Raw genomic sequence first — 20,559 nt, forward strand, 5'->3', positions numbered from 1 at the left:
CCTCCCGGCGGCCGTCCTGCACAGGGGAGGGACACTCCCCACTGCTGTGCGTGTCTCCTCCCCTGTAGGTCTCTATGGCCCTCCAGATCCCGCTCTCCTCCAGGAACGCTCCAAGTCCCGCCCCCTCTCTTCGCTCCGGCGGCCATTTTCTCAGACAGGGTTCACTCTGCGCTGGCCTGCACTCTGCATCCCTGCTGAGGTGCTGTGCATTGGGGGTCCGGGCTTTGGGATCTGGAGGGCACACAACACCGCTTCCAGCGGTCTGGTAAGCCACAACCGGTCTCTGGTTGTGGACCTCTGTATATACTCTCTGGGGTTCATTCTCTCACACGAGGAGCAAGGCTCCAAAGCTTTATACTGTATGCGCTGCATGTAAGCTCCTGCTGCCTGAACCGAGCACCTATCCACATTGTGATGTCTGCTCTAACTTGGCGGTGCCACAGCCTGGAGTCTCACCCCCAGTGGTCTCTCAGGCTGCTCCTGCACATGTGGCTGAACCCCCGGCTTGGGTAGAATCCTTTTCTAGGTCTATCTCCCAGTCTTTTGCTGAGTCCATGGGACTTCTGTCCAGGACTTTGATGAATATGCATCAGCCCCCTTCACAGGGTGCCTCTACTGCTAAGGGTCCCTTAGGATCTCTATCTTCTGACCTCCGTCCACCGGAGCTCACAGAGGATTCATCATCAGGGCCCAGACCCCGTCCTCCTAAGAGGAGACGCAGGGTTTCCTCTCCCTCCTCATCCCGCGTCTCTGATTCAAGAGCTGACTCGCAGGATGAGGAGGATGCCTTTACAGGGGGCTCGGAGGCTAACTCCATGTACCCCATTGATCTTTCCGAGGGTGACTCAGATCTTGGTGACTTGATTGCTTCCATTAATTCTGTACTGGATCTCAATCCGCCAGTATCAGAGGAGCAACCCTCTCTGGCAGAAAAGCACCAGTTTACCTCGCCTAAGAGAGTAAAGAGTGTGTTCTTTAACCACTCCAGTTTTCAGGCCGCTGTGACCAAACCCAGGGCCTGTCCTGACAAACGCTTCCCAAAGCGTGGTTCTGATGACCGTTTCCCCTTTCCACCTGAGGTGGTCAAGGAGTGGGCTCATTCCCCAAAGGTAGACCCTCCGGTGTCTAGGCTCTCAGCCCGGACCGTTGTGTCGGTGGCTGATGGCACCTCCCTTAAGGATTCCACTGACCGTCAGATTGACCTTCTGGCCAAATCCGTGTATGAAGCGGCGGGGGCCGCGTTTTCCCCAACTTTTGCAGCAGTGTGGGCTCTCAAAGCCATCTCTGCTTCTCTAGAGGAGATGCATTCCCTCACCAGGGAATCTATGCCCGAGATGGTTGCCTTAACTTCTCAAGCTTCAGCTTTTTCATTTTATGCCATGTCTGCCATGCTGGAGGCTTCTCACCGCACTGCGGTGGCTTCGGCTAATTCCCTCGTTATCCGCAGGATCTTGTGGCTTCGAGAGTGGAAGGCAGATGCTTCTTCTAAGAAGTACCTTGCTGGGCTCCCTTTTGCTGGGTCCCGGCTGTTCGGAGAACAGTTGGATGAAATTATTAAAGAAGCTACTGGCGGGAAGAGTACTTCCATGCCACAAACCAAAACCAGGAAACCTGCCCAGGGTAGGAATCAGTCGAGGTTTCGCTCCTTTCGTTCCTCCAACTGGTCGTCCTCTAAGCCCTCCGCCTCGTCTGCTAACTCAGCCAAGGACCTCCAACTGGCGCCCAAAAGCGCGTCCACAGAAGACCGCAGGAGGTGCTGCCACTAAGGCAGCCTCCTCGTGACTCTCTGCCCGCTCCGGCAACGTCCTTAGTCGGTGGCAGGCTCTCCCACTTTGGCGACGCTTGGTTTCAACACGTCTCCGATCAGTGGGTGAGAGATATAATCTCCCACGGCTACAGGATAGAATTCTCTTCCAGCCCGCCAAACAGATTTTTTCTCTCAACTCCCCCTTGCTCCAAGGCCGCCGCCTTCTCACAGGCCTTGGCAGCCTTGCAGGCCAACGGAGTAATTGTACCAGTTCCCGCCCGGGAACGGTTCAGAGGTTTCTACTCAAATCTCTTCCTAGTTCCCAAAAAAGGACGGTACCTTCCGGCCCATCCTGGATCTCAAGCTTCTCAACAAGCATGTTCAGGTGCGGCACTTTCGCATGGAGTCTCTGCGATCAGTCATTGCCTCAATGACCCAAGGGGATTTCCTGGCGTCCATCGACATCAGAGATGCCTATCTGCATGTGCCAATTGCAGTTTCACACCAGCATTCGCTACGTTTTGCAATAGGAGAAGATCATTTCCAATTCGTGGCTCTCCCCTTCGGGTTAGCCACGGCCCCTCGGGTATTCACCAAGGTCATGGCAGCAGTGATTGCGGTTCTGCACCTCCAGGGGTTGGCAGTGATTCCTTACCTGGACGACCTTCTAGTCAAGGCTTCATCCAGCGCAGACTGTCAGCGGAGTGTCTCGCTCACTCTCGCCACTCTAGCCCAATTCGGGTGGCTTGTCAATCTTCCCAAGTCCACTCTGACTCCGACCCAGAGTCTCACGTACCTAGGGATGCAGTTCGAGACTTTGCCGGCACTTGTGAAGTTGCCCTTAGTCAAACAACAGTCACTCCAGCTAGCGGTGCGCTCTCTGCTGAGGCCCCGCCGTTATACCCTCAGGCGTCTGATGCAGGTGATGGGTCAAATGGTGGCGTCCATGGAGGCTGTTCCCTTTGCCCAGTTCCATCTGCGCCCCCTGCAGCTGGACATTCTCCGCTGTTGGGACAAGCGGCCTTCCTCCTTACACAGGTTAGTGGCTCTGTCGCCACGGACCAGGAGCTCTCTTCAGTGGTGGCTTCGGCCCCTCTCCCTGTCCCAAGGGCGCTCCTTCCTGGCCCCGTCCTGGGTGATTCTCACCACGGATGCCAGTCTATCCGGCTGGGGAGCGGTATGTCTCCACCACAGAGCGCATGGCACTTGGACTCCGTCCGAGTCAGCCCTTTCAATCAATGTGCTGGAGACCAGAGCCGTGCTTCTAGCTCTCGTAGCTTTTCACCACCTGTTGGCGGGCAGGCACATTCGAGTCCAGTCAGACAACGCGACAGCGGTTGCCTACATCAATCACCAAGGCGGGATACGCAGCCGCCTGGCAATGATGGAGGTACAACGCATCCTTCAATGGGCGGAGGAATCCAAGTCCACCATATCCGCAGTCCACATCCCAGACGTGGAAAACTGGGAGGCAGATTATCTCAGCCGTCAAAGCGTGGACGGTGGCGAGTGGTCCCTGCACCCGGCAGTGTTTCAGTCGATCTGCCGCAAATGGGGCACTCCGGACGTGGACCTAATGGCATCCCGTCACAACAACAAAGTTCCTGTTTACGTGGCTTGCTCCCACGATCTTCAGGCCTTCGCCGCGGACGCTCTGGTTCAAGACTGGTCCTAGTTTCGTCTGTCCTACGTGTTTCCCCCTCTAGCTCTCTTGCCCAGAGTCCTGCGCAAGATCAGAATGGAGGACCGTCGAGTCATCCTCATTGCACCGGACTGGCCCAGGCGAGCTTGGTATCCGGACCTGCTCCATCTGTCCGTAGAGATGCCGTGGCATCTCCCGGACCGTCCAGACCTACTCTCGCAAGGTCCGTTTTTCCGCCCGAATTCTGCGGCTCTCAAATTGACGGCGTGGCTCTTGAGTCCTGGATTTTGACGGCTTCTGGTATTCCTCCTGAAGTCATCTCCACTATGACTTGGGCCCGTAAGTCTTCCTCCGCTAAGATCAAGCACAGGACTTGGAAAATTTTCCTGTCCTGGTGTCGCTCTACAGACCATCCTCCTTGGCCATTCTCCTTGCCGACCCTTCTGTCTTTTCTACAGTCCGGTCTGCAGCTAGGACTGTCCCTCAACTCTCTCAAGGGACAAGTCTCAGCTCTGTCAGTTCTGTTCCAGCGGCGTCTCGCTCGGCTGGCTCAGGTCCGCACCTTCATGCAAGGCGCGTCTCACATCATTCCGCCTTATCGGCGGCCCTTGGATCCCTGGGACCTTAACTTGGTCCTCACGGTATTGCAGAAACCCCCTTTTGAGCCTCTTAGGGAGGTTTCTTTGTATCGTCTTTCTCAGAAGGTGGCCTTTCTGGTTGCCATAACTTCCCTCAGGAGAGTCTCTGATTTGGCTGCGCTCTCTTCGGAGTCACCTTTTTTAGTTTTTCATCAAGACAAGGTGGTTCTCCGTCCGACTCCGGACTTTCTTGCTAAGGTGGTCTCTCCTTTCCACCTTAACCAGGACATTACCCTTCCTTCCTTCTGTCTGGCTTCTGTTCATCGCTTTGAAAAAGCGCTGCATACTCTAGATCTGGTGCGTGCTCTCCGGATCTATGTGTCTCGCACCGCTGCGCTTAGGCGGTGCACCTCTCTTATTGTGCTAACCACAGGTCGGCACAAGGGCCTCCCTGCTTCTAAGCCGACCTTAGCCCGTTGGATTAGATCGACCATTTCGGACGCCTACCAGAGTACTCAGGTGCCTCCCCCGCCGGGGATCAAGGCACACTCGACCAGAGCTGTCGGTGCCTCTTGGGCTTTTAGGCACCAGGCTACGGCTCAACAAGTCTGTCAGGCTGCCACTTGGACTAGCCTGCATACCTTCTCGAAGCACTACCAAGTGCATGCTCATGCTTCGGCAGATGCGAGCTTGGGCAGACGCATCCTTCAGGCGGCTGTCGCCCATTTGTGAAGTTAGGTTCTGCCTACTTCTTAGTTTTTCTGTTTATTCCCACCCAGGGACTGCTTTGGAACGTCCCATGGTCTGGGTCTCCCAAAGGAACGATAAAGAAAAAGAGAATTTTGTTTACTTACCGTAAATTCTTTTTCTTATAGTTCCGTATTGGGAGACCCAGCACCCTCCCTGTTGGCAATTTCTTGTTCCGCGTGTTATCACCGGCTGTTGTCGTGGACAGAGTCTCCGGTTGTTCCGGCTCTTGCTCTGTTCTACTTGTGGGTGGCTATTCTCCTTCAGCTTTTGCACTAAACTGGCTGGGACTGGCTCACCAGGGGGTGTATAAGCTCAGAGGGAGGAGTTACACTTTTAAGTGTAGTACTTTGTGTGTCCTCCGGAGGCAGAAGCTAAACACCCATGGTCTGGGTCTCCCAATACGGAACTATAAGAAAAAGAATTTACGGTAAGTAAACAAAATTCTCTTTTTTTGGGGGGTCCTTCCGACTTTGACACCATTTTATAAACAAAATAATTTTTCCATCGCCATAGTCTGAGAGTGCTGGCGTTTTTATTTTTCCGCTGACGGAGCTGAGTGAGGGCTTGTTTTCTGCAGGATGAGATGATGATTTCAGGAATTTCATTTTTATTTAGATTTGCATTTTTATCACGTTTTATTTAACTTTTCTTTTGGCAGTATGATGAAAAATTTAGCTTTTTGCCACTTTTTTATGGTGTTCACTGAAGAGATAACAAGTGTGCAGTTATATAGATCGGGTCGTTCTGGATGTGGCAATACCACATGTGTACTTCTTTTTTGTTTTTTAATATTGCATAAATATGTATATTCCTGTAATATTTTTTGTCCTTTTTTCAAGTTTTTTGTTATTGAATTTTTTTCTTTTTCGCTCCTAATTGGGAGACCCAGACAGTGGTGTATAGCTACTGCCCTCTGGAGGCCGCACAAAGAACTACACTTAAAAGTGTAAGGCCCCTCCCCTTCTGGCTATACACCCTCCCGTAGGAGTACAGATTCCTCAGTTTTAGCTTTGTGCGCAAGGAGGTCAGACACGCACGCATAGCTCCATTGTTTTTAGTCAGCAGCAGCTGCTGACTATGTCGGATGGAAGAAAAGAGGACACATATAGTGTCCCCAGCATGCTCCCTTCTCACCCCACTGTATGTCGGAGGTGTTTGTAAGGTTGAGGTACCCATTGCGGGTACGGCGGCAGGAGCCCACATGCTGATTCCTTCCCCATCCCTTTTTACAGGGCTCTGGGTGAAGTGGGATTTACCGGTCTCCAGGCACTGAGACCGTGCTCCATCTACAGCCCCTGGAGAAGATGCTGGATGGAGCGGAGTACATCAGGGACATGGCCCTGCTTCCTCAAGGTACTCTGTGTCCCCGTGCATTTGGCGCTCACACCGCAGCATGCTGGGTGTTGTAGTGCGCCGGGGGACATCAGCGCTACGGCGCTTGTGCCATGGCCTCATTCAGCTTCGCTGAAGCAGGCACACTTCTAGGAATCGGTCGCGCCGGCCGCTGGGACTGCGGCGCGGCTGGCACTTGTGGTGCGCCGGGGACTTCAGCGCGGCCCGCGCTTTTACGGCGGCCGCGCTGATAACTCGAGTCCCCGGCTTTTGCGGCCTGCTTCCGTTCGTTCCCGCCCCCGGACCTGCCAGTCAGGAGAGGGGCGGGACGCTGGCCACGTCTAGGAATCGGTCATGCCGGCCGCTGGGACTGCGGCGCGGCTGGCACTTGTGGTGCGCCGGGGACTTCAGCGCGGCCCGCGCTTTTACGGCGGCCGTGCTGATAACTCGAGTCCCCGGCTTTTGCGGCCTGCTTCCGTTCGTTCCCGCCCCCAGACCTGCCAGTCAGGAGAGGGGCGGGACGCTGGCCAGTGCATCAGCGCTGAGGGCTGGAGTCGTTTTTACATACTCCAGCCCTCACAATCGGCACAGAGGGGACACTGTTTCCCGCACTTTTGTTTGGGAACTCCCACGGACCGCCCCTCTCCACAGACGCCGGCAGCCATTCCTGCTGACACGCTGAGCTGCAGAGGGGAGCCGGGGAGACCCAGACAAGGAATCTGCAGCCTCTTACCCGCTATTCAGCGGGCGGTAAGCAGCCCTCAGGGCTCACCCCCTCTTGTGCCAGTATTATTCTTAGTATTTTGTTTCTACAAATACTTTGTATTGCATAGCGCTGGTCGCCCTTTGGCTATAGACTCTCTCACATTGCAGAGAGCCAGCAGCATGTCGTCCGTAAAACGCAAGGGTGCCAAGGCACAGACATTATATGCTTCCTGCACCGCTTGTGGGACTTTTCTACCGGCAGGCTCCACGGACCCCCATTGTGTGCAGTGCTCGGCCCCTGCGGCGCTTGCACAGTCGGGACCTCTGCTGGACGTGTCCCAGGGTGTACCACCTGTGAATGCTGTCCAGGTGACAGGAACTGAGTTTGCAGCTTTTGCTGACAGAATGTCTCTCACTATGTCACAAATTCTTGACACATTGCGAGCTAGGCCTGTACTTCAGGCCACGGACACTGTGCAATCATTGCCCCCTGGTCCCCCTCAGCTCCAAGCTCCGGGACGGGCATATACACCTCAGGGTGAAGACTCTGACTCGGACGATGGCCCCGGGCAGCCTAAGCGGGCTCGCTATGACGGGCCTTCACATTCATCTCAATGGTCAGGATCCCAGCGAGATGAATCTATGGGTGATGAGGCGGACGTAACTGATCAGGATTCTGATCCTGGGACCGCTCTCAATCTAGATACACCAGATGGTGACGCCATAGTTAATGATCTTATATTTAACATCAATAAGATGTTAAATATTTCCCCACCAGCTCCTCTTGTGGAGGAGTCAGCTTCGCAGCACGAGAGAATCCATTTCAGATACCCTAAGCGTACTTTAAGCACTTTTCTGGACCACGCTGACTTTAGAGACGCAATCCAGAAACCCCACGCTTATCCTGAAAGGCGTTTTCCTAAACGGCTTAAAGATACACGCTATCCTTTTCCCCCTGAGGTGGTCAAGGGTTGGACCCAGTGTCCAAAAGTGGATCCTCCAATTTCCAGGCTTGCAGCTAGATCCTTGGTTGCAGTTGAAGATGGAGCGGCACTTAAAGATGCCACTGACAGGCAGATGGAGCTCTGGCTGAAATCCATCTATGAAGCGATTGGAGCGTCATTAGCGCCTTCTTTTGCGGCCGTATGGGCACTCCAAGCTATCTCAGCCGGGCTTGCGCGAGTTGACTCCGTCACACGTGCATGTGCCCCGCAGGTAGCACCATTGACCTCGCAAATGGCGGCATTCGCGTCGTACGCGATTAATGCTGTTCTTGACGCTACAAGCCGCACGGCAGTGGCGTCAGCCAACTCCGTTGTTTTGCGTAGGGCCCTGTGGTTGAGACATTGGAAAGCAGATTCTCATTCCAAGAAGTGCTTAACCAATTTGCCTTTTTCTCGTGACCGATTGTTTGGAGAGCGTTTGGATGAAATCATCAAACACTCCAAGGGTAAGGACTCATCCTTACCGCAACACAGACAAAACAGACCCCAACAGAGGAAGGGTCAGTCTGGTTATCGGTCCTTTCGAGGACCGGGCAGGTCCCAATTCGCCTCGTCAAAAAAGACTCAAAAAGACCAGAGACGCTCAGATTCTTGGAGGTCTCAGTCACGCCCAAAAAGGACAGCCGGAGGAACCGTTGCCAAGACGGCGTCCTCCTGACTTGCGGTCTCCGATTCCCACACCCGCGGTCGGTGGGAGGCTTTCCCACTTTGGCGACATCTGGCTGTCACACGTCAAAGACCGTTGGGTGAGGGATATTCTGTCTCACGGGTACAGGATAGAGTTCAGTTCTCGTCCGCCAACTCGTTTCTTCAGAACTTCTCCACCACCAGACCGAGCCGATGCTCTGTTGCAGGCGGTGGCCGCTCTAAAGGCGGAAGGAGTGGTGACCTCCGTCCCGCTTCAGGAACAAGGTCACGGTTTTTACTCCAATCTGTTTGTGGTCCCAAAAAAGGACGGATCGTATCGGCCCGTCCTGGATCTAAAGTTGCTCAACAGACACGTAAAAGTCAGGAGGTTCCGGATGGAATCCCTACGCTCCGTCATAGCCTCAATGTCTCAAGGAGATTTTCTAGCATCAATAGATATCAAGGATGCGTATCTCCACGTGCCGATCGCACCAGAGCATCAGCGTTTCCTACGCTTCGTCATACACGACGAACACCTACAGTTCGTAGCGTTACCTTTCGGTCTGGCAACAGCCCCCCGGGTCTTCACCAAGGTCATGGCAGCAGTAGTAGCTGTTCTGCACTCGCAGGGTCACTCGGTCATCCCGTATCTAGACGACCTGCTTATAAAGGCACCCTCTCAAGAGGCATGCCAACACAGTCTGAAGGTGGCACTAGACACTCTCCAGAGTTTCGGGTGGATTATCAACTTTCCAAAGTCTCATCTAACCCCGACCCAATCTCTGACTTATCTTGGCATGGAGTTTCATACTCTATCAGCGATAGTGAAGCTTCCACTGGACAAGCAGTGCTCGCTACGGACTGGAGTGCAATCTCTCCTTCAGAGCCAGTCGCACTCACTGAGGCGCCTCATGCATTTCCTAGGAAAGATGGTAGCAGCAATGGAGGCAGTCCCGTTCGCGCAGTTTCATCTGCGCCCTCTACAATGGGACATTCTACGCCAATGGGACGGGAAATCGACGTCCCTCGACAGGACTGTCTCCCTCTCTCAGACTGCCAAGGACTCTCTGCGTTGGTGGCTTCTCCCCACCTCATTGTCACAGGGAAAGTCGTTCCTTCCCCCGTCCTGGGCAGTGGTCACGACGGATGCGAGCCTATCAGGGTGGGGAGCGGTGTATCTCCACCACAGGGCTCAGGGGATGTGGACTCTGGAAGAGTCCACCCTGCAGATCAATGTTCTGGAAATCAGAGCAATCTATCTTGCCCTGCGAGCCTTCCAACAATGGCTGGAAGGCAAGCAGATTCGGATTCAGTCGGACAATTCTACGGCGGTGGCGTACATCAACCACCAAGGGGGAACACGCAGTCGCCAAGCTTTTCAAGAAGTCCAACGGATTTTGACGTGGGTGGAAAGCAGAGCGTCCACCATATCCGCAGTTCACATCCCAGGCGTGGAAAACTGGGAAGCAGACTTTCTCAGTCGCCAGGGCATGGACGCAGGAGAATGGTCCCTTCACCCGGACGTGTTTCAGCAGATCTGTTGCCGCTGGGGGACGCCGGACGTCGATCTGATGGCGTCACGGCACAACAACAAGGTCCCAGTTTTCATGGCACGGTCTCACGATCACCGAGCACTGGCGGCAGACGCCTTGGTTCAGGATTGGTCGCAATTCCGACTCCCCTATGTGTTCCCACCTCTAGCATTGTTACCCAGAGTTCTCCGGAAAATCAGGTCCGACTGCCATCGAGCCATACTCGTCGCTCCAGATTGGCCAAGAAGGTCGTGGTACCCGGATCTGTGGCATCTCACGGTAGGCCAACCGTGGACACTTCCAGACCGTCCAGATTTGCTGTCTCAAGGGCCGTTTTTCCATCTGAATTCTGCGGCCCTGAACCTGACTGTGTGGCCATTGAGTCCTGGATCCTAGCGGCCTCAGGTTTATCCCATAAAGTTGTTGCCACAATGAGACAGGCTAGAAAACCATCCTCAGCTAAGATCTATCACAGAACGTGGAAGATTTTCTTAGCGTGGTGCTTGGCTCAAGGGTTTTCTCCCTGGCCATTTGCATTGCCAATTTTTCTTTCCTTCCTGCAGTCTGGGTTGGAAAAAGGTTTGTCGCTTAGCTCTCTTAAGGGTCAAGTCTCCGCGCTATCCGTATTCTTTCAGAAGCGCTTGGCACAGCTTTCTAAAGTACGCACGTTTCTCCAAGGAGTTTGTCATATCGTTCCTCCTTACAGACGGCCATTGGAACCCTGGGATCTGAACAAGGTTCTCATTGCTCTCCAGAAGCCGCCTTTCGAGCCTTTGAAAGAGGTTCCCCTTTCTCGGCTTTCACAAAAGGTAGTTTTTCTTGTGGCGGTCACGTCTCTTCGAAGAGTGTCCGAGCTAGCGGCGTTATCTTGCAAATCTCCCTTCCTGGTGTTTCACCAAGACAAGGTAGTACTGCGTCCAATTCCAGAGTTTTCTCCCAAGGTGGTTTCTTCCTTTCATCTCAATCAGGATATCACTTTACCATCTTTGTGTCCGCATCCAGTTCACCAATTTGAAAAGGGTTTACATCTGTTGGACCTGGTGAGAGCACTCAGGATTTACATTTCTCGCACGGCGGCTCTACGCCGTTCTGATGCGCTCTTTGTCCTAGTCGCTGGTCAGCATAAGGGATCGCAAGCTTCCAAATCCACCCTGGCGCGGTGGATCAAGGAACCAATTCTTCACACATACCGTTCTGCTGGGCTTCCGATTCCATCTGGACTGAAGGCCCATTCTACCAGAGCCGTGGGTGCGTCCTGGGCATTGCGGCATCAGGCTACGGCTCAGCAAGTGTGCCAGGCGGCTACCTGGTCGAGTCTGCACACGTTTACCAAACACTATCAAGTGCATACCTACGCTTCGGCAGATGCCAGCCTAGGTAGACAGGTCCTTCAGGCGGCGGTGGCCCACCTGTAGGAGGAGGCTGTCTGACAGCCCGTTCATGTGGTATCTTTTTACCCACCCAGGGACTGCTTTTGGACGTCCCACTGTCTGGGTCTCCCAATTAGGAGCGAAAAAGAAGAAGGGAATTTTGTTTACTTACCGTAAATTCCTTTTCTTCTAGCTCCAATTGGGAGACCCAGCACCCGCCCTATTTGTTCTTAGGGTTTCGTTTTTCGGGTGCACATGTTGTTCATGTTGTTTCTTAAGTTCTCCGATCGTGTTCTCGGATTGAATTTGTTTTTGAAACTGTTATTGGCTTTCCTCCTTCTTGCTTTGGTACTAAAACTGAGGAATCTGTACTCCTACGGGAGGGTGTATAGCCAGAAGGGGAGGGGCCTTACACTTTTAAGTGTAGTTCTTTGTGCGGCCTCCAGAGGGCAGTAGCTATACACCACTGTCTGGGTCTCCCAATTGGAGCTAGAAGAAAAGGAATTTACGGTAAGTAAACAAAATTCCCTTCTTTTATATTAGTCCCGCTATGGAATCTTAACCCCTTAACGACCGCGGGCAGTAATATTACGCCCTAGCGGTCATAGTGTTACTACCCGTGGTCAGCTGCTGGCAGCATGCCGCGATCAGCGCACATGTCAGCTGATTTTCACAGCTGACGTGTGCCTGCCGGGCACGAGCAGAATTGTTATCTTGCTCGTACCGTTTAACCCCTTAAATGGCGCTGTCAATATGTGACAGCGCCATTATAACGGCATCGGCGGTAAACGTTTACTTACCGCCCGATACCGGATGTCACGTGATGTGACTGAGTAATGTATGCATATGTATGTTAAGCTTAAGACTCTGAGAATAAAATGATACAAAACAAATTATTTATTGTATAAAAGATGAAACAATATAAATTTGGATTTGCTGTAATCTTGCTGTCCCGCAGAATGTAGAAAATACTTTATTTGTGCAGCAAATAAAAAGCATAAAATTATAAAATGGGGGAAAAAACACTATTCTTTTCTTCCCTCTTTTTACTCCCATAAAGAGTTAATAAACGTTAGTTGGTTTCTCATGGCTGTTATTGATCATGATAGTAGCTGCTGTTCCATCATTTACTCCTGAGCCGCCTTCATCCACAGAAAACACATGGCTCCATGCAGTAGCGGTTATGGGATTATATACATCTGGAAAATATAGCGATATGAGCTAACGGCAGATGTGTAAGCTGTGGTATGCCTAGTGCTGGGCCACGGAATCAGACCAATCAGGGTATCATGAGTATGGTAACAGATCAGTCTCCAGAGGTCCTGGTAGAAGAAGTGACCGGCCTCCTTATTTAACTTAACTGTCTTCCATGGGGGATATTTTACTCTAACACCTTTGTATGCCATAGAAACTGTATATAGGATTCTGTGATGTGTCCAGTGTGGACCTACTCCAATATGGAGTTTTTTATACATTGACCTCTCATTTACTCTGTAAACCTTGATAAAATGTCACATCATGAATCTCTATTGATACATATGGGGGGCCTGACCCTGGTATTTTAACATGTTTTTACTGATCATGGATGTTCACCTTGTGTCTTAATAAACTTTTGTATCGCTTTTGCACTTTAAAAACTCTCTGCTTCTTTTTCCAAATTCTATGTCTTTGAGTTTGTGCCGTATGTGGGGATTCGGTAGAATCTATACCCACACTACCGACTGTATGGTGTTACAGAACCTTTTGTTTATAAATTAATTTTACTAGTAGGGGAGATTACTTGTCATTTCTGATTTGCAGGATTACTTGAAGGAAATTCTCTATAATTTCCCCTTTGATCACTGGAGTATAAACAGTGCTGCATTGACACTGAAAGAGGATTGTGAACAAGAGTTGTCAGGGTATGTGCGCACGTTGCTTTTTACCTGCTTTTTACCTGCTTTTTTGCTGCTTTTTCTTCTGCGCTGTTTAATGCCAAAATGGATGTGTTCTTCTATTCAAGCAAAGTCTATGGGAATTTGGGTTTCTTGTTCACACTAGGTTGTTCAAAATGCTGCCTTTTTGTGGCAGAACTTTGGTCAAAAACTCAGCTTTGCAGGGCAAAACCCAAATGGCAAAAACAATTGACATGTTGCTTCTTTGAAAAGCTGAGTTTTTGACCAAAGTTCTGCCACAAAAAGGCAGCATTTTGAACAACATAGTGTGAACAAGAAACCCAAATTCCCATAGACTTTGCTTGAATAGAAGAACACATCCATTTTGGCATTAAACAGCACAGAAGAAAAAGCAGGTAAAAAGCAGGTAAAAAGCAACGTGCGCACATACCCTTAAGAACACTTCCACTTCCATGATAATCTGTCCGTGTAACATGCCCACCGATCACCCGATGATTAGCTTGTGTATCGGGTGAAACAATGTGCGTGTCCACCACAAAAAAATGACCGTTCACGACTGTGCATTATTCTGTGTAAGGCTGCTTTCGCACTACGTTTTTTTTAACATGTCATGAACGTTTTTTTTGCTGTAAAAGCGGTTCCTGCTTTTACAGCAAAAAAACCGCATGCAAACGCATGTTATTTTTCAGGATCCTGTCACTTTAAGTTTATGGGCGGGCATTTGAGTCATGTGATCGGGAGTCAGTGGAACTGAACGTGATAGACTGAGAGACGGCTTCGGAGGCTCGTAACCAAGGTAAACATTGGGTAACTTGCTTGGATACCCGATGTTTACGTTGGTTACGAGCATCCACAGGTGCTAGGAGCCGGGCTGCCTGCTCCCTGCACACGTAACCAACGTAAACATCGGGTAACTAAGAGAAGCGCTTTGCTTGGTTACCCGATATTTATCTTGGTTACGAGTGTCCGCAGCTCTCAGGCAGGGGAGAGAGAGGAGAGGGAGGGGTCGAGAGACAGAGAGGGAGGGGGCGAGAGGGAGGGGGCGAGAGGGAGGGGGCGAGAGGGAGGGGGAGGGGGCGAGGGGGAGGGGGCGAGGGGGAGGGGGCGAGGGGGAGGGGGCGAGGGGGAGGGGGCGAGGGGGAGGCGGAGAGGGGGAGGCGGAGAGGGACAGAGAGGGAGGGGGAGAGAGGGACTGATCACCCGAGGCTGGTTTCTGTGCATGCTCAGTAGAGCAAGCAGGATCCTGTCTATCAGTATGCCAGCGTTGACATGCGTTTGCATACAGTATAGTCAGGATCCAGCAATTTGCAGTATTTGGACGCAGCTCAAAAACGCTACAAGTAGCGTATTTGAAAAATGTTAAAAAACTGCAACTCGCTGGATCCTCACTATAACGCACGCAAACGCAGGTGAACGCATGTAGACGTGAGTCCATTGCAAATGCATTGAAATGAAAACGCATTTGCACTGGATCCGTTTTTGCGTTAAAAAAACGTTCAGGACGCATGTTAAAAAAACGTAGTGTGAAAGCAGCCTTAACAAGACTTGCACTACCGAGAACTATGGCAGTCTATGCTCAGTGACGATTGCTCAGTTTGTTGTGGTGTCTGTGTTTAAACCTTTTCTGATCCACCATTGTATCGTGCCTCCAATTGTTCCTTGTGACAGGACTCTTAGGGCCCTTTCAGACGTCCCTGTTCGTTGGTCCGATATCGCACTGCACGGACTGGCCATGGATCTTCCGACCCAAGCATGACAGCTTCATATATTTCGCTCTGACCCTCGGTTTGTGAGATGCGTGGTCTGTCTGAGCAGTGCAATATCGGACCGATGCTCACAGATGTCTGAGGGTTTTGTACAAAGGTCTCTGGAACCCTTTCCACTGCTTTACCTGTAACCCTTGATTGTCCAGTGCTTTTACACAAGCATCCAGAATCCTTACATTGTTGATACCACTGCAGAATGCTGTTGACCAGGTAGGTCACATTTTTAGGCCGGGGCCACACGGGGACTAATGTGATCCTCGCATGACACTCGGTTCACACTGGCAGCACAGCGAGATCGGACCTCAGCTGCGGGGGGTGGGCCGGCACTGAGGAGGGGAGGGAGAGATTTCTCTCCCTCTCTCCTTTGTAGCCGGCTATTGCCATTCGCGCCCTGCGCTTGCGGTACACTGGTGTCCTGCGAGTGCAGTTCGATCTTTCACTCTCCCCATAGACTTGAATGGGTGCGAGAGAAAGAGTCTCGCATTACAATTGTAGCATGCTGCGATTGTTTTCTCGGTCCGATTGGGGCCGAGAATATAATAGCTCATGGGTGCTGACACACAGGCTAATATTGGTCCGAGTGGACTGCGATGTTTTATCGCATTCCACTCTGTCCGATTTTCATGCCGTGTGGCTTAGGCCTTAGTCTTCAAAACACTTGCTGCACGGTAACAATTGATTTACACTTCTCATACTCCAAAATGCTTTCTCTTGCATAGTCGTTGTTTTGGCATCTGATACTGTCCTGCCACCTAGTGAGCCACAAGCGAGTCTGCATGAACGAGTTACAAACTCTCAGATGTCACTTTTCAATACGTTACAAATGGGTGAAATGTATATCTTTGCAGTGATATGAAACCTGATGAGTCTTTTATAATCACCCTGTATATACAGTATGAGGTGGATAATTTTCCTTTTTAGACAGTACTGAATTTGATACTTTTATGTCTTACCTTCATTATTAATTTTTTCATATTGACTTGTAGCCACGGTGCTTCCCGGACAAGTGATAACCATCGCAGCATCCACTATTGCCATGGCAATATCCATCACGGGCTTTGAGGAGTACCAGGAAGAGCTGACCACCACACAGCCTCCAGGTGACTGAGGATTCTCCAAGGTCATGGAACCGCAGGCCTTCTAAGAATATAGGATTTTTTGTTTGTTTTTGTTTTATGAAAATATCTGAAATTTGGCAAATTTTTTTCATTTTTGAATTTTCTTCATCCTAAACCACTTGTGACACGGTAAAATGTTTAGAAATTCTCATAGCATGTCTTCACATGTGCCTCCTCCACCTTATAATATAGGCATAATGCGGTATGTGTGCTTTTGGTTTATAAACCAGAGATTGCCACTTTCGCTCTCTTCCATGGTAGACCTAAAACCCAGTCCAAATTCTAGCCCTCAATGAAAGTTATGCAGAGATTGGAAGCTATGGAAATTTAGTTGTATTTTATCGGGTTGAGACTGGAATAGGTCCCAGCAATTGAACCCACTTATCTGACTTAATAGTTTACATGAAGGACATATTAATAATAGTTTTCTTTGTGACAACTGCTAAATTCATAAACCAAGATGTCTGGATCGTTGTCGCTGTGTGACATGCTCTGCTTGTGAACTGTACATGATAGACTTGCAGTGCTTGTGCTTTATAAAATATTATTTTCTTTCCAGAAGAGCCGGTTACACATGAGACACCGACTACCCCGAGTTCTTTTTCATTAAGAAGACAAAGAAGTGAGATTGGAACCTTTCTTAAAAAAAAGAAGACCAGTGACATCTATTTTATTTTACTTGTATGGGCCATAGTCATTGTCCAGCTGTGGCTTAATCTGTGGATTGTACAGCTCCTTCCAGTCCCTATTGCTGGTAAGCACTATGACATACTGTCAATCAGGAGCCATACTCACTGAACCTACATTTCTTCAGCGCTCTATTGGGAGACCCAGACGATTGGGGTATAGCTACTGCCCTCTGGAGGCCACACAAAGCACTACATTAAAAGTGCAAGGCCCCTCCCCCTCTGGCTATACCCCCCCCGTGGTATCACGGGTTCTCCAGTTTTAGCTTTGTGTGCGAAGGAGGTCAGACATTCCATGCATAGCTCCACAGATTTTAGTCAGCAGTAGCTGCTGACTATTTCGGATGGAAGAAAAGAGGACACATATAGTGTCCCCAGCATGCTCCCTTCTCACCCCTGGATGGTGTTGTAAGGTTGAGGTACCTATTGCTGGTACAGGGCTGGAGCCTGACATGCTGTTTTCCTTCCACATCCCCTGGTAGGGCTCTGTGGAAGTGGGATCCTGCCGGCCTCTCAGCTCTGACGCCGGGCTCCATCCACAGACCCATTAGAACCTGATGGAGACGGAGCAGGAGTACGATCAGGGACAGGCCCTGCATCATACAGGTACTCTGTGTCCCCGGCAGGCACAGACACACTCCGGGCTGGCTGGGTGTTGTAGTGCGCCGGGGACCGCAACGTTGGAGTTAGTGTCCCTACAGATTACTGGGGGATTTTTTGTGTATGGGAACGCAGCGCCGACCCCCTCTGGACCGGGCGGCGCTGCTGTGACTTGTGGTGCGCCGGGGATCCGCCGTCCGCGCTTTTACGGCGGCGGCGGTTATAAATTGAGTCCCCGGCTTTTTGGGCCTAGGACGCCGGCAGCTCCGATTCGTTCCCGCCCCCACCCTGTCATTCAGGGTAGGGGAGAGACGCTGTTCGCTAGCAGCGACGAGGGCTGGAGCCTGATTTACATGCTCCAGCCCTCACACTAGGCACAGAGGGAAGCAGGCTTCCCGCTCTTAGCCAGGAACGCCCAGGGCCCGCCCCCCTTTTCTCTCAGGACGCCGGCAGCCATTACATGCAGTCTGGCTGGAGGAAGGACGCAAGGCTCTGGGAGACCTGGACTAGGGGCTATCTGGCGACCACACACCCGCTTTTTAAGCGGGCGGTAAGCGATTTTTCTGTGCTGGTCCCTCTAGTGCCTCACGGTGTATCGGTGTACTGTGTAGGATATAGAGATATTGTATTTCTTGCACTGTGAGGTCGCTTCTGGCTGCATCTCCCAGATCACTCTGTGGAAGCAACAACATGCCATCCTCAAAACGCAAGGCTGCCAAGGCTAGGGCTGTGTATACTGCGTGTGCTGCATGTGGGGCTAATCTACCAGCAGGCTCCGATGACCCCCATTGTGTGCAATGCTCCGACCCGGTGCTGCTTCGCCAGCCGGAGTCAGGAGAGGTAGTGACCCAGGCTGAGACGCTTGTAAGTTCTGCCCCGGTGACAGGGACAGACTTTGCAGTTTTTGCTGATAATATGTCTGTGTCGATGGCAAAAATCCTTGAAACCTTGCAATCTATGCATGGGGCTCAGTCTTTGGGCACGGCGAGGCCTCTGTCCTCAGGTCCCCCTCACTTGGAATTAATCCAGCCCACAGGGGGGTCCCCGGCTTCACAGGCCGAGGATTATGACTCAGATGATAGCCCCAGCCACCCTAAGCGAGCTCGCTGGGAAAGACCCTCGACGTCATCACACTGCTCAGGGTCTCAGCGCAATCAGTCTCCCTGTGATGTGTCTGATGAGAGTGATCAGGAATCCATTCCTGGAACCCCTCTCAACCTGGATACCCCTGATGGGGATGCCATGGTAAACGACCTTATCTCAGCCATCAATAGGCTGTTGGATATTTCTCCCCCAGCCCCTTCAGCAGAAGAGGCGGCTGCGGAGCAGGAGAAGTTTCGTTTCCTTTATCCCAAGCGTAAATTGAGTGCTTTGTTGGATCACGCTGACTTCAGAGAATCAATCCAGAAGCACGACGCTCACCCAGAAAGGCGTTTCTCTAAACGATCTAAAGATACGCGTTTCCCTTTCCCCCCTGAGGTGGTCAAGCGCTGGACACAGTGTCCAAAGGTAGACCCCCCGATTTCCAAACTCGCAGCTAGGTCCATAGTTGCAGTGGAGGATGGCGCTTCACTTAAAGATGCCAATGACAGACAGATGGACCTTTGGTTAAAATCTGTCTATGAAGCTATCGGCGCGTCGTTTGCTCCGGCATTCGCAGCCGTATGGGCACTCCAGGCTATTTCAGCTGGCTTAGCAAAAGTGGATGCTATCATACATCCAGCAGTGCCGCAAGTGGCGCACCTTACCACGCAGATGTCGGCGTTTGCGTCTTACGCTATCAATGCGGTCCTAGAATCTACCAGTCGCACCTCAATGGCGTCCGCCAATTCGGTAGTTTTGCGCAGAGCCTTGTGGTTAAAGGACTGGAAAGCAGATGCTGGTTCCAAAAAATGTTTAACCAGTTTGCCTTTATCTAGAGATAGACTGTTTGGCGAGCCATTGGCTGATATCATTAAGCAGTCCAAGGGTAAAGACTCCTCTTTACCACAACCCAGAACAACCAAACCTCAGCAGAAAAAGTGGCAGCAGAGGTTTCAGTCCTTTCGAGGTTCGGGCAAGACACCGTTTACCTCGTCCAAAGGGACTCAGAGGACGCAAAGAAACTCAGATTCGTGGCGGGCTCACACGCGCCCCAAGAAAGCAAATGGAGGTACCACTTCCAAAGCGGCTACCTCATGACTTCCAGCCCCCTCCCTCCGCATCGCCGGTCGGGGGCAGGCTCTCCCGCTTTTCCGGCATTTGGATGTCACAGGTCAAAGACCGGTGGGTGACGGACATTTTGTCTCGCGGGTACAGAATCGAGTTCAATTCTCGTCCTCCAGCTCGGTTCTTCAGAACCTCCCCACATCCAGACCGAGCAGATGCTCTGCTGCAGGCGGTGGACTCCCTAAGAGCGGAAGGAGTGGTGATCCCAGTCCCTCCTCAGGAACAAGGGCAAGGGTTTTACTCCAATCTCTTTGTGGTTCCAAAAAAGGACGGCTCGTTCCGTCCTGTTCTGGACCTAAAACGGCTCAACAAACATGTGCACGCCAGGAAGTTCCGGATGGAAACCCTGCGTTCTGTCATTGCCTCAATGTCCAGAGGAGACTTCCTTGCCTCAATAGACATCAAAGATGCTTATCTCCACGTGCCAATTGCTACAGAACATCAACGTTTTCTACGTTTTGTGATAGGAGACGACCATTTTCAGTTCGTAGCTCTGCCATTTGGTCTGGCGACAGCCCCACGGGTCTTCACCAAGGTCATGGCGGCGGTGGTAGCAGTCTTGCACTCTCAGGGACACTCGGTGATCCCTTACCTAGACGATTTATTGGTCAAAGCTCCCTCTCAAGAGGCATGTCAGCGCAGCCTGAATGCTACGCTGGAGACCCTACAGTCTTTCGGATGGATCATCAACTTTCCAAAGTCGATCCTATCACCGACTCAATCACTAACGTATCTTGGCATGGAGTTTCATACTCTAGCAGCGATAGTGAAGCTTCCGCTGAACAAGCAGCGGTCACTACAGACAGGGGTGCAATCTCTTCTGCAGGGCCAGTTGCATCCCTTGCGGCGCCTCATGCATTTCCTAGGGAAGATGGTGGCAGCCATGGAAGCAGTTCCCTTTGCGCAGTTTCATCTGCGCCCACTTCAATGGGACATTCTCCGCCAATGGGACGGGAAGTCAACGTCCCTGGACAGGAAAGTCTCGCTTTCCCAGACGGC

General features: G+C 51.5%; 1 protein-coding gene across 4 annotated transcripts in view; it reads left to right on the forward strand.

Moving 5' to 3' along the window:
• Window positions 1-20,559, forward strand: part of TMEM245 (transmembrane protein 245) — a 142,870-nt gene that overhangs the window by 19,413 nt on the left and 102,898 nt on the right. For all 4 annotated transcript variants that reach the window (XM_075314929.1, XM_075314931.1, XM_075314930.1 and 1 more), the window contains exons 4-5: window positions 15,935-16,048; window positions 16,626-16,820. In XM_075314929.1, the coding sequence (XP_075171044.1) occupies window positions 15,935-16,048; window positions 16,626-16,820 (309 nt within the window). The remainder of the gene's footprint in view (window positions 1-15,934; window positions 16,049-16,625; window positions 16,821-20,559) is intronic.

This window comes from Anomaloglossus baeobatrachus, chromosome 6, assembly GCF_048569485.1.
Source record: "Anomaloglossus baeobatrachus isolate aAnoBae1 chromosome 6, aAnoBae1.hap1, whole genome shotgun sequence".
Classification (NCBI taxonomy): Eukaryota; Metazoa; Chordata; class Amphibia; order Anura; family Aromobatidae; genus Anomaloglossus; species Anomaloglossus baeobatrachus.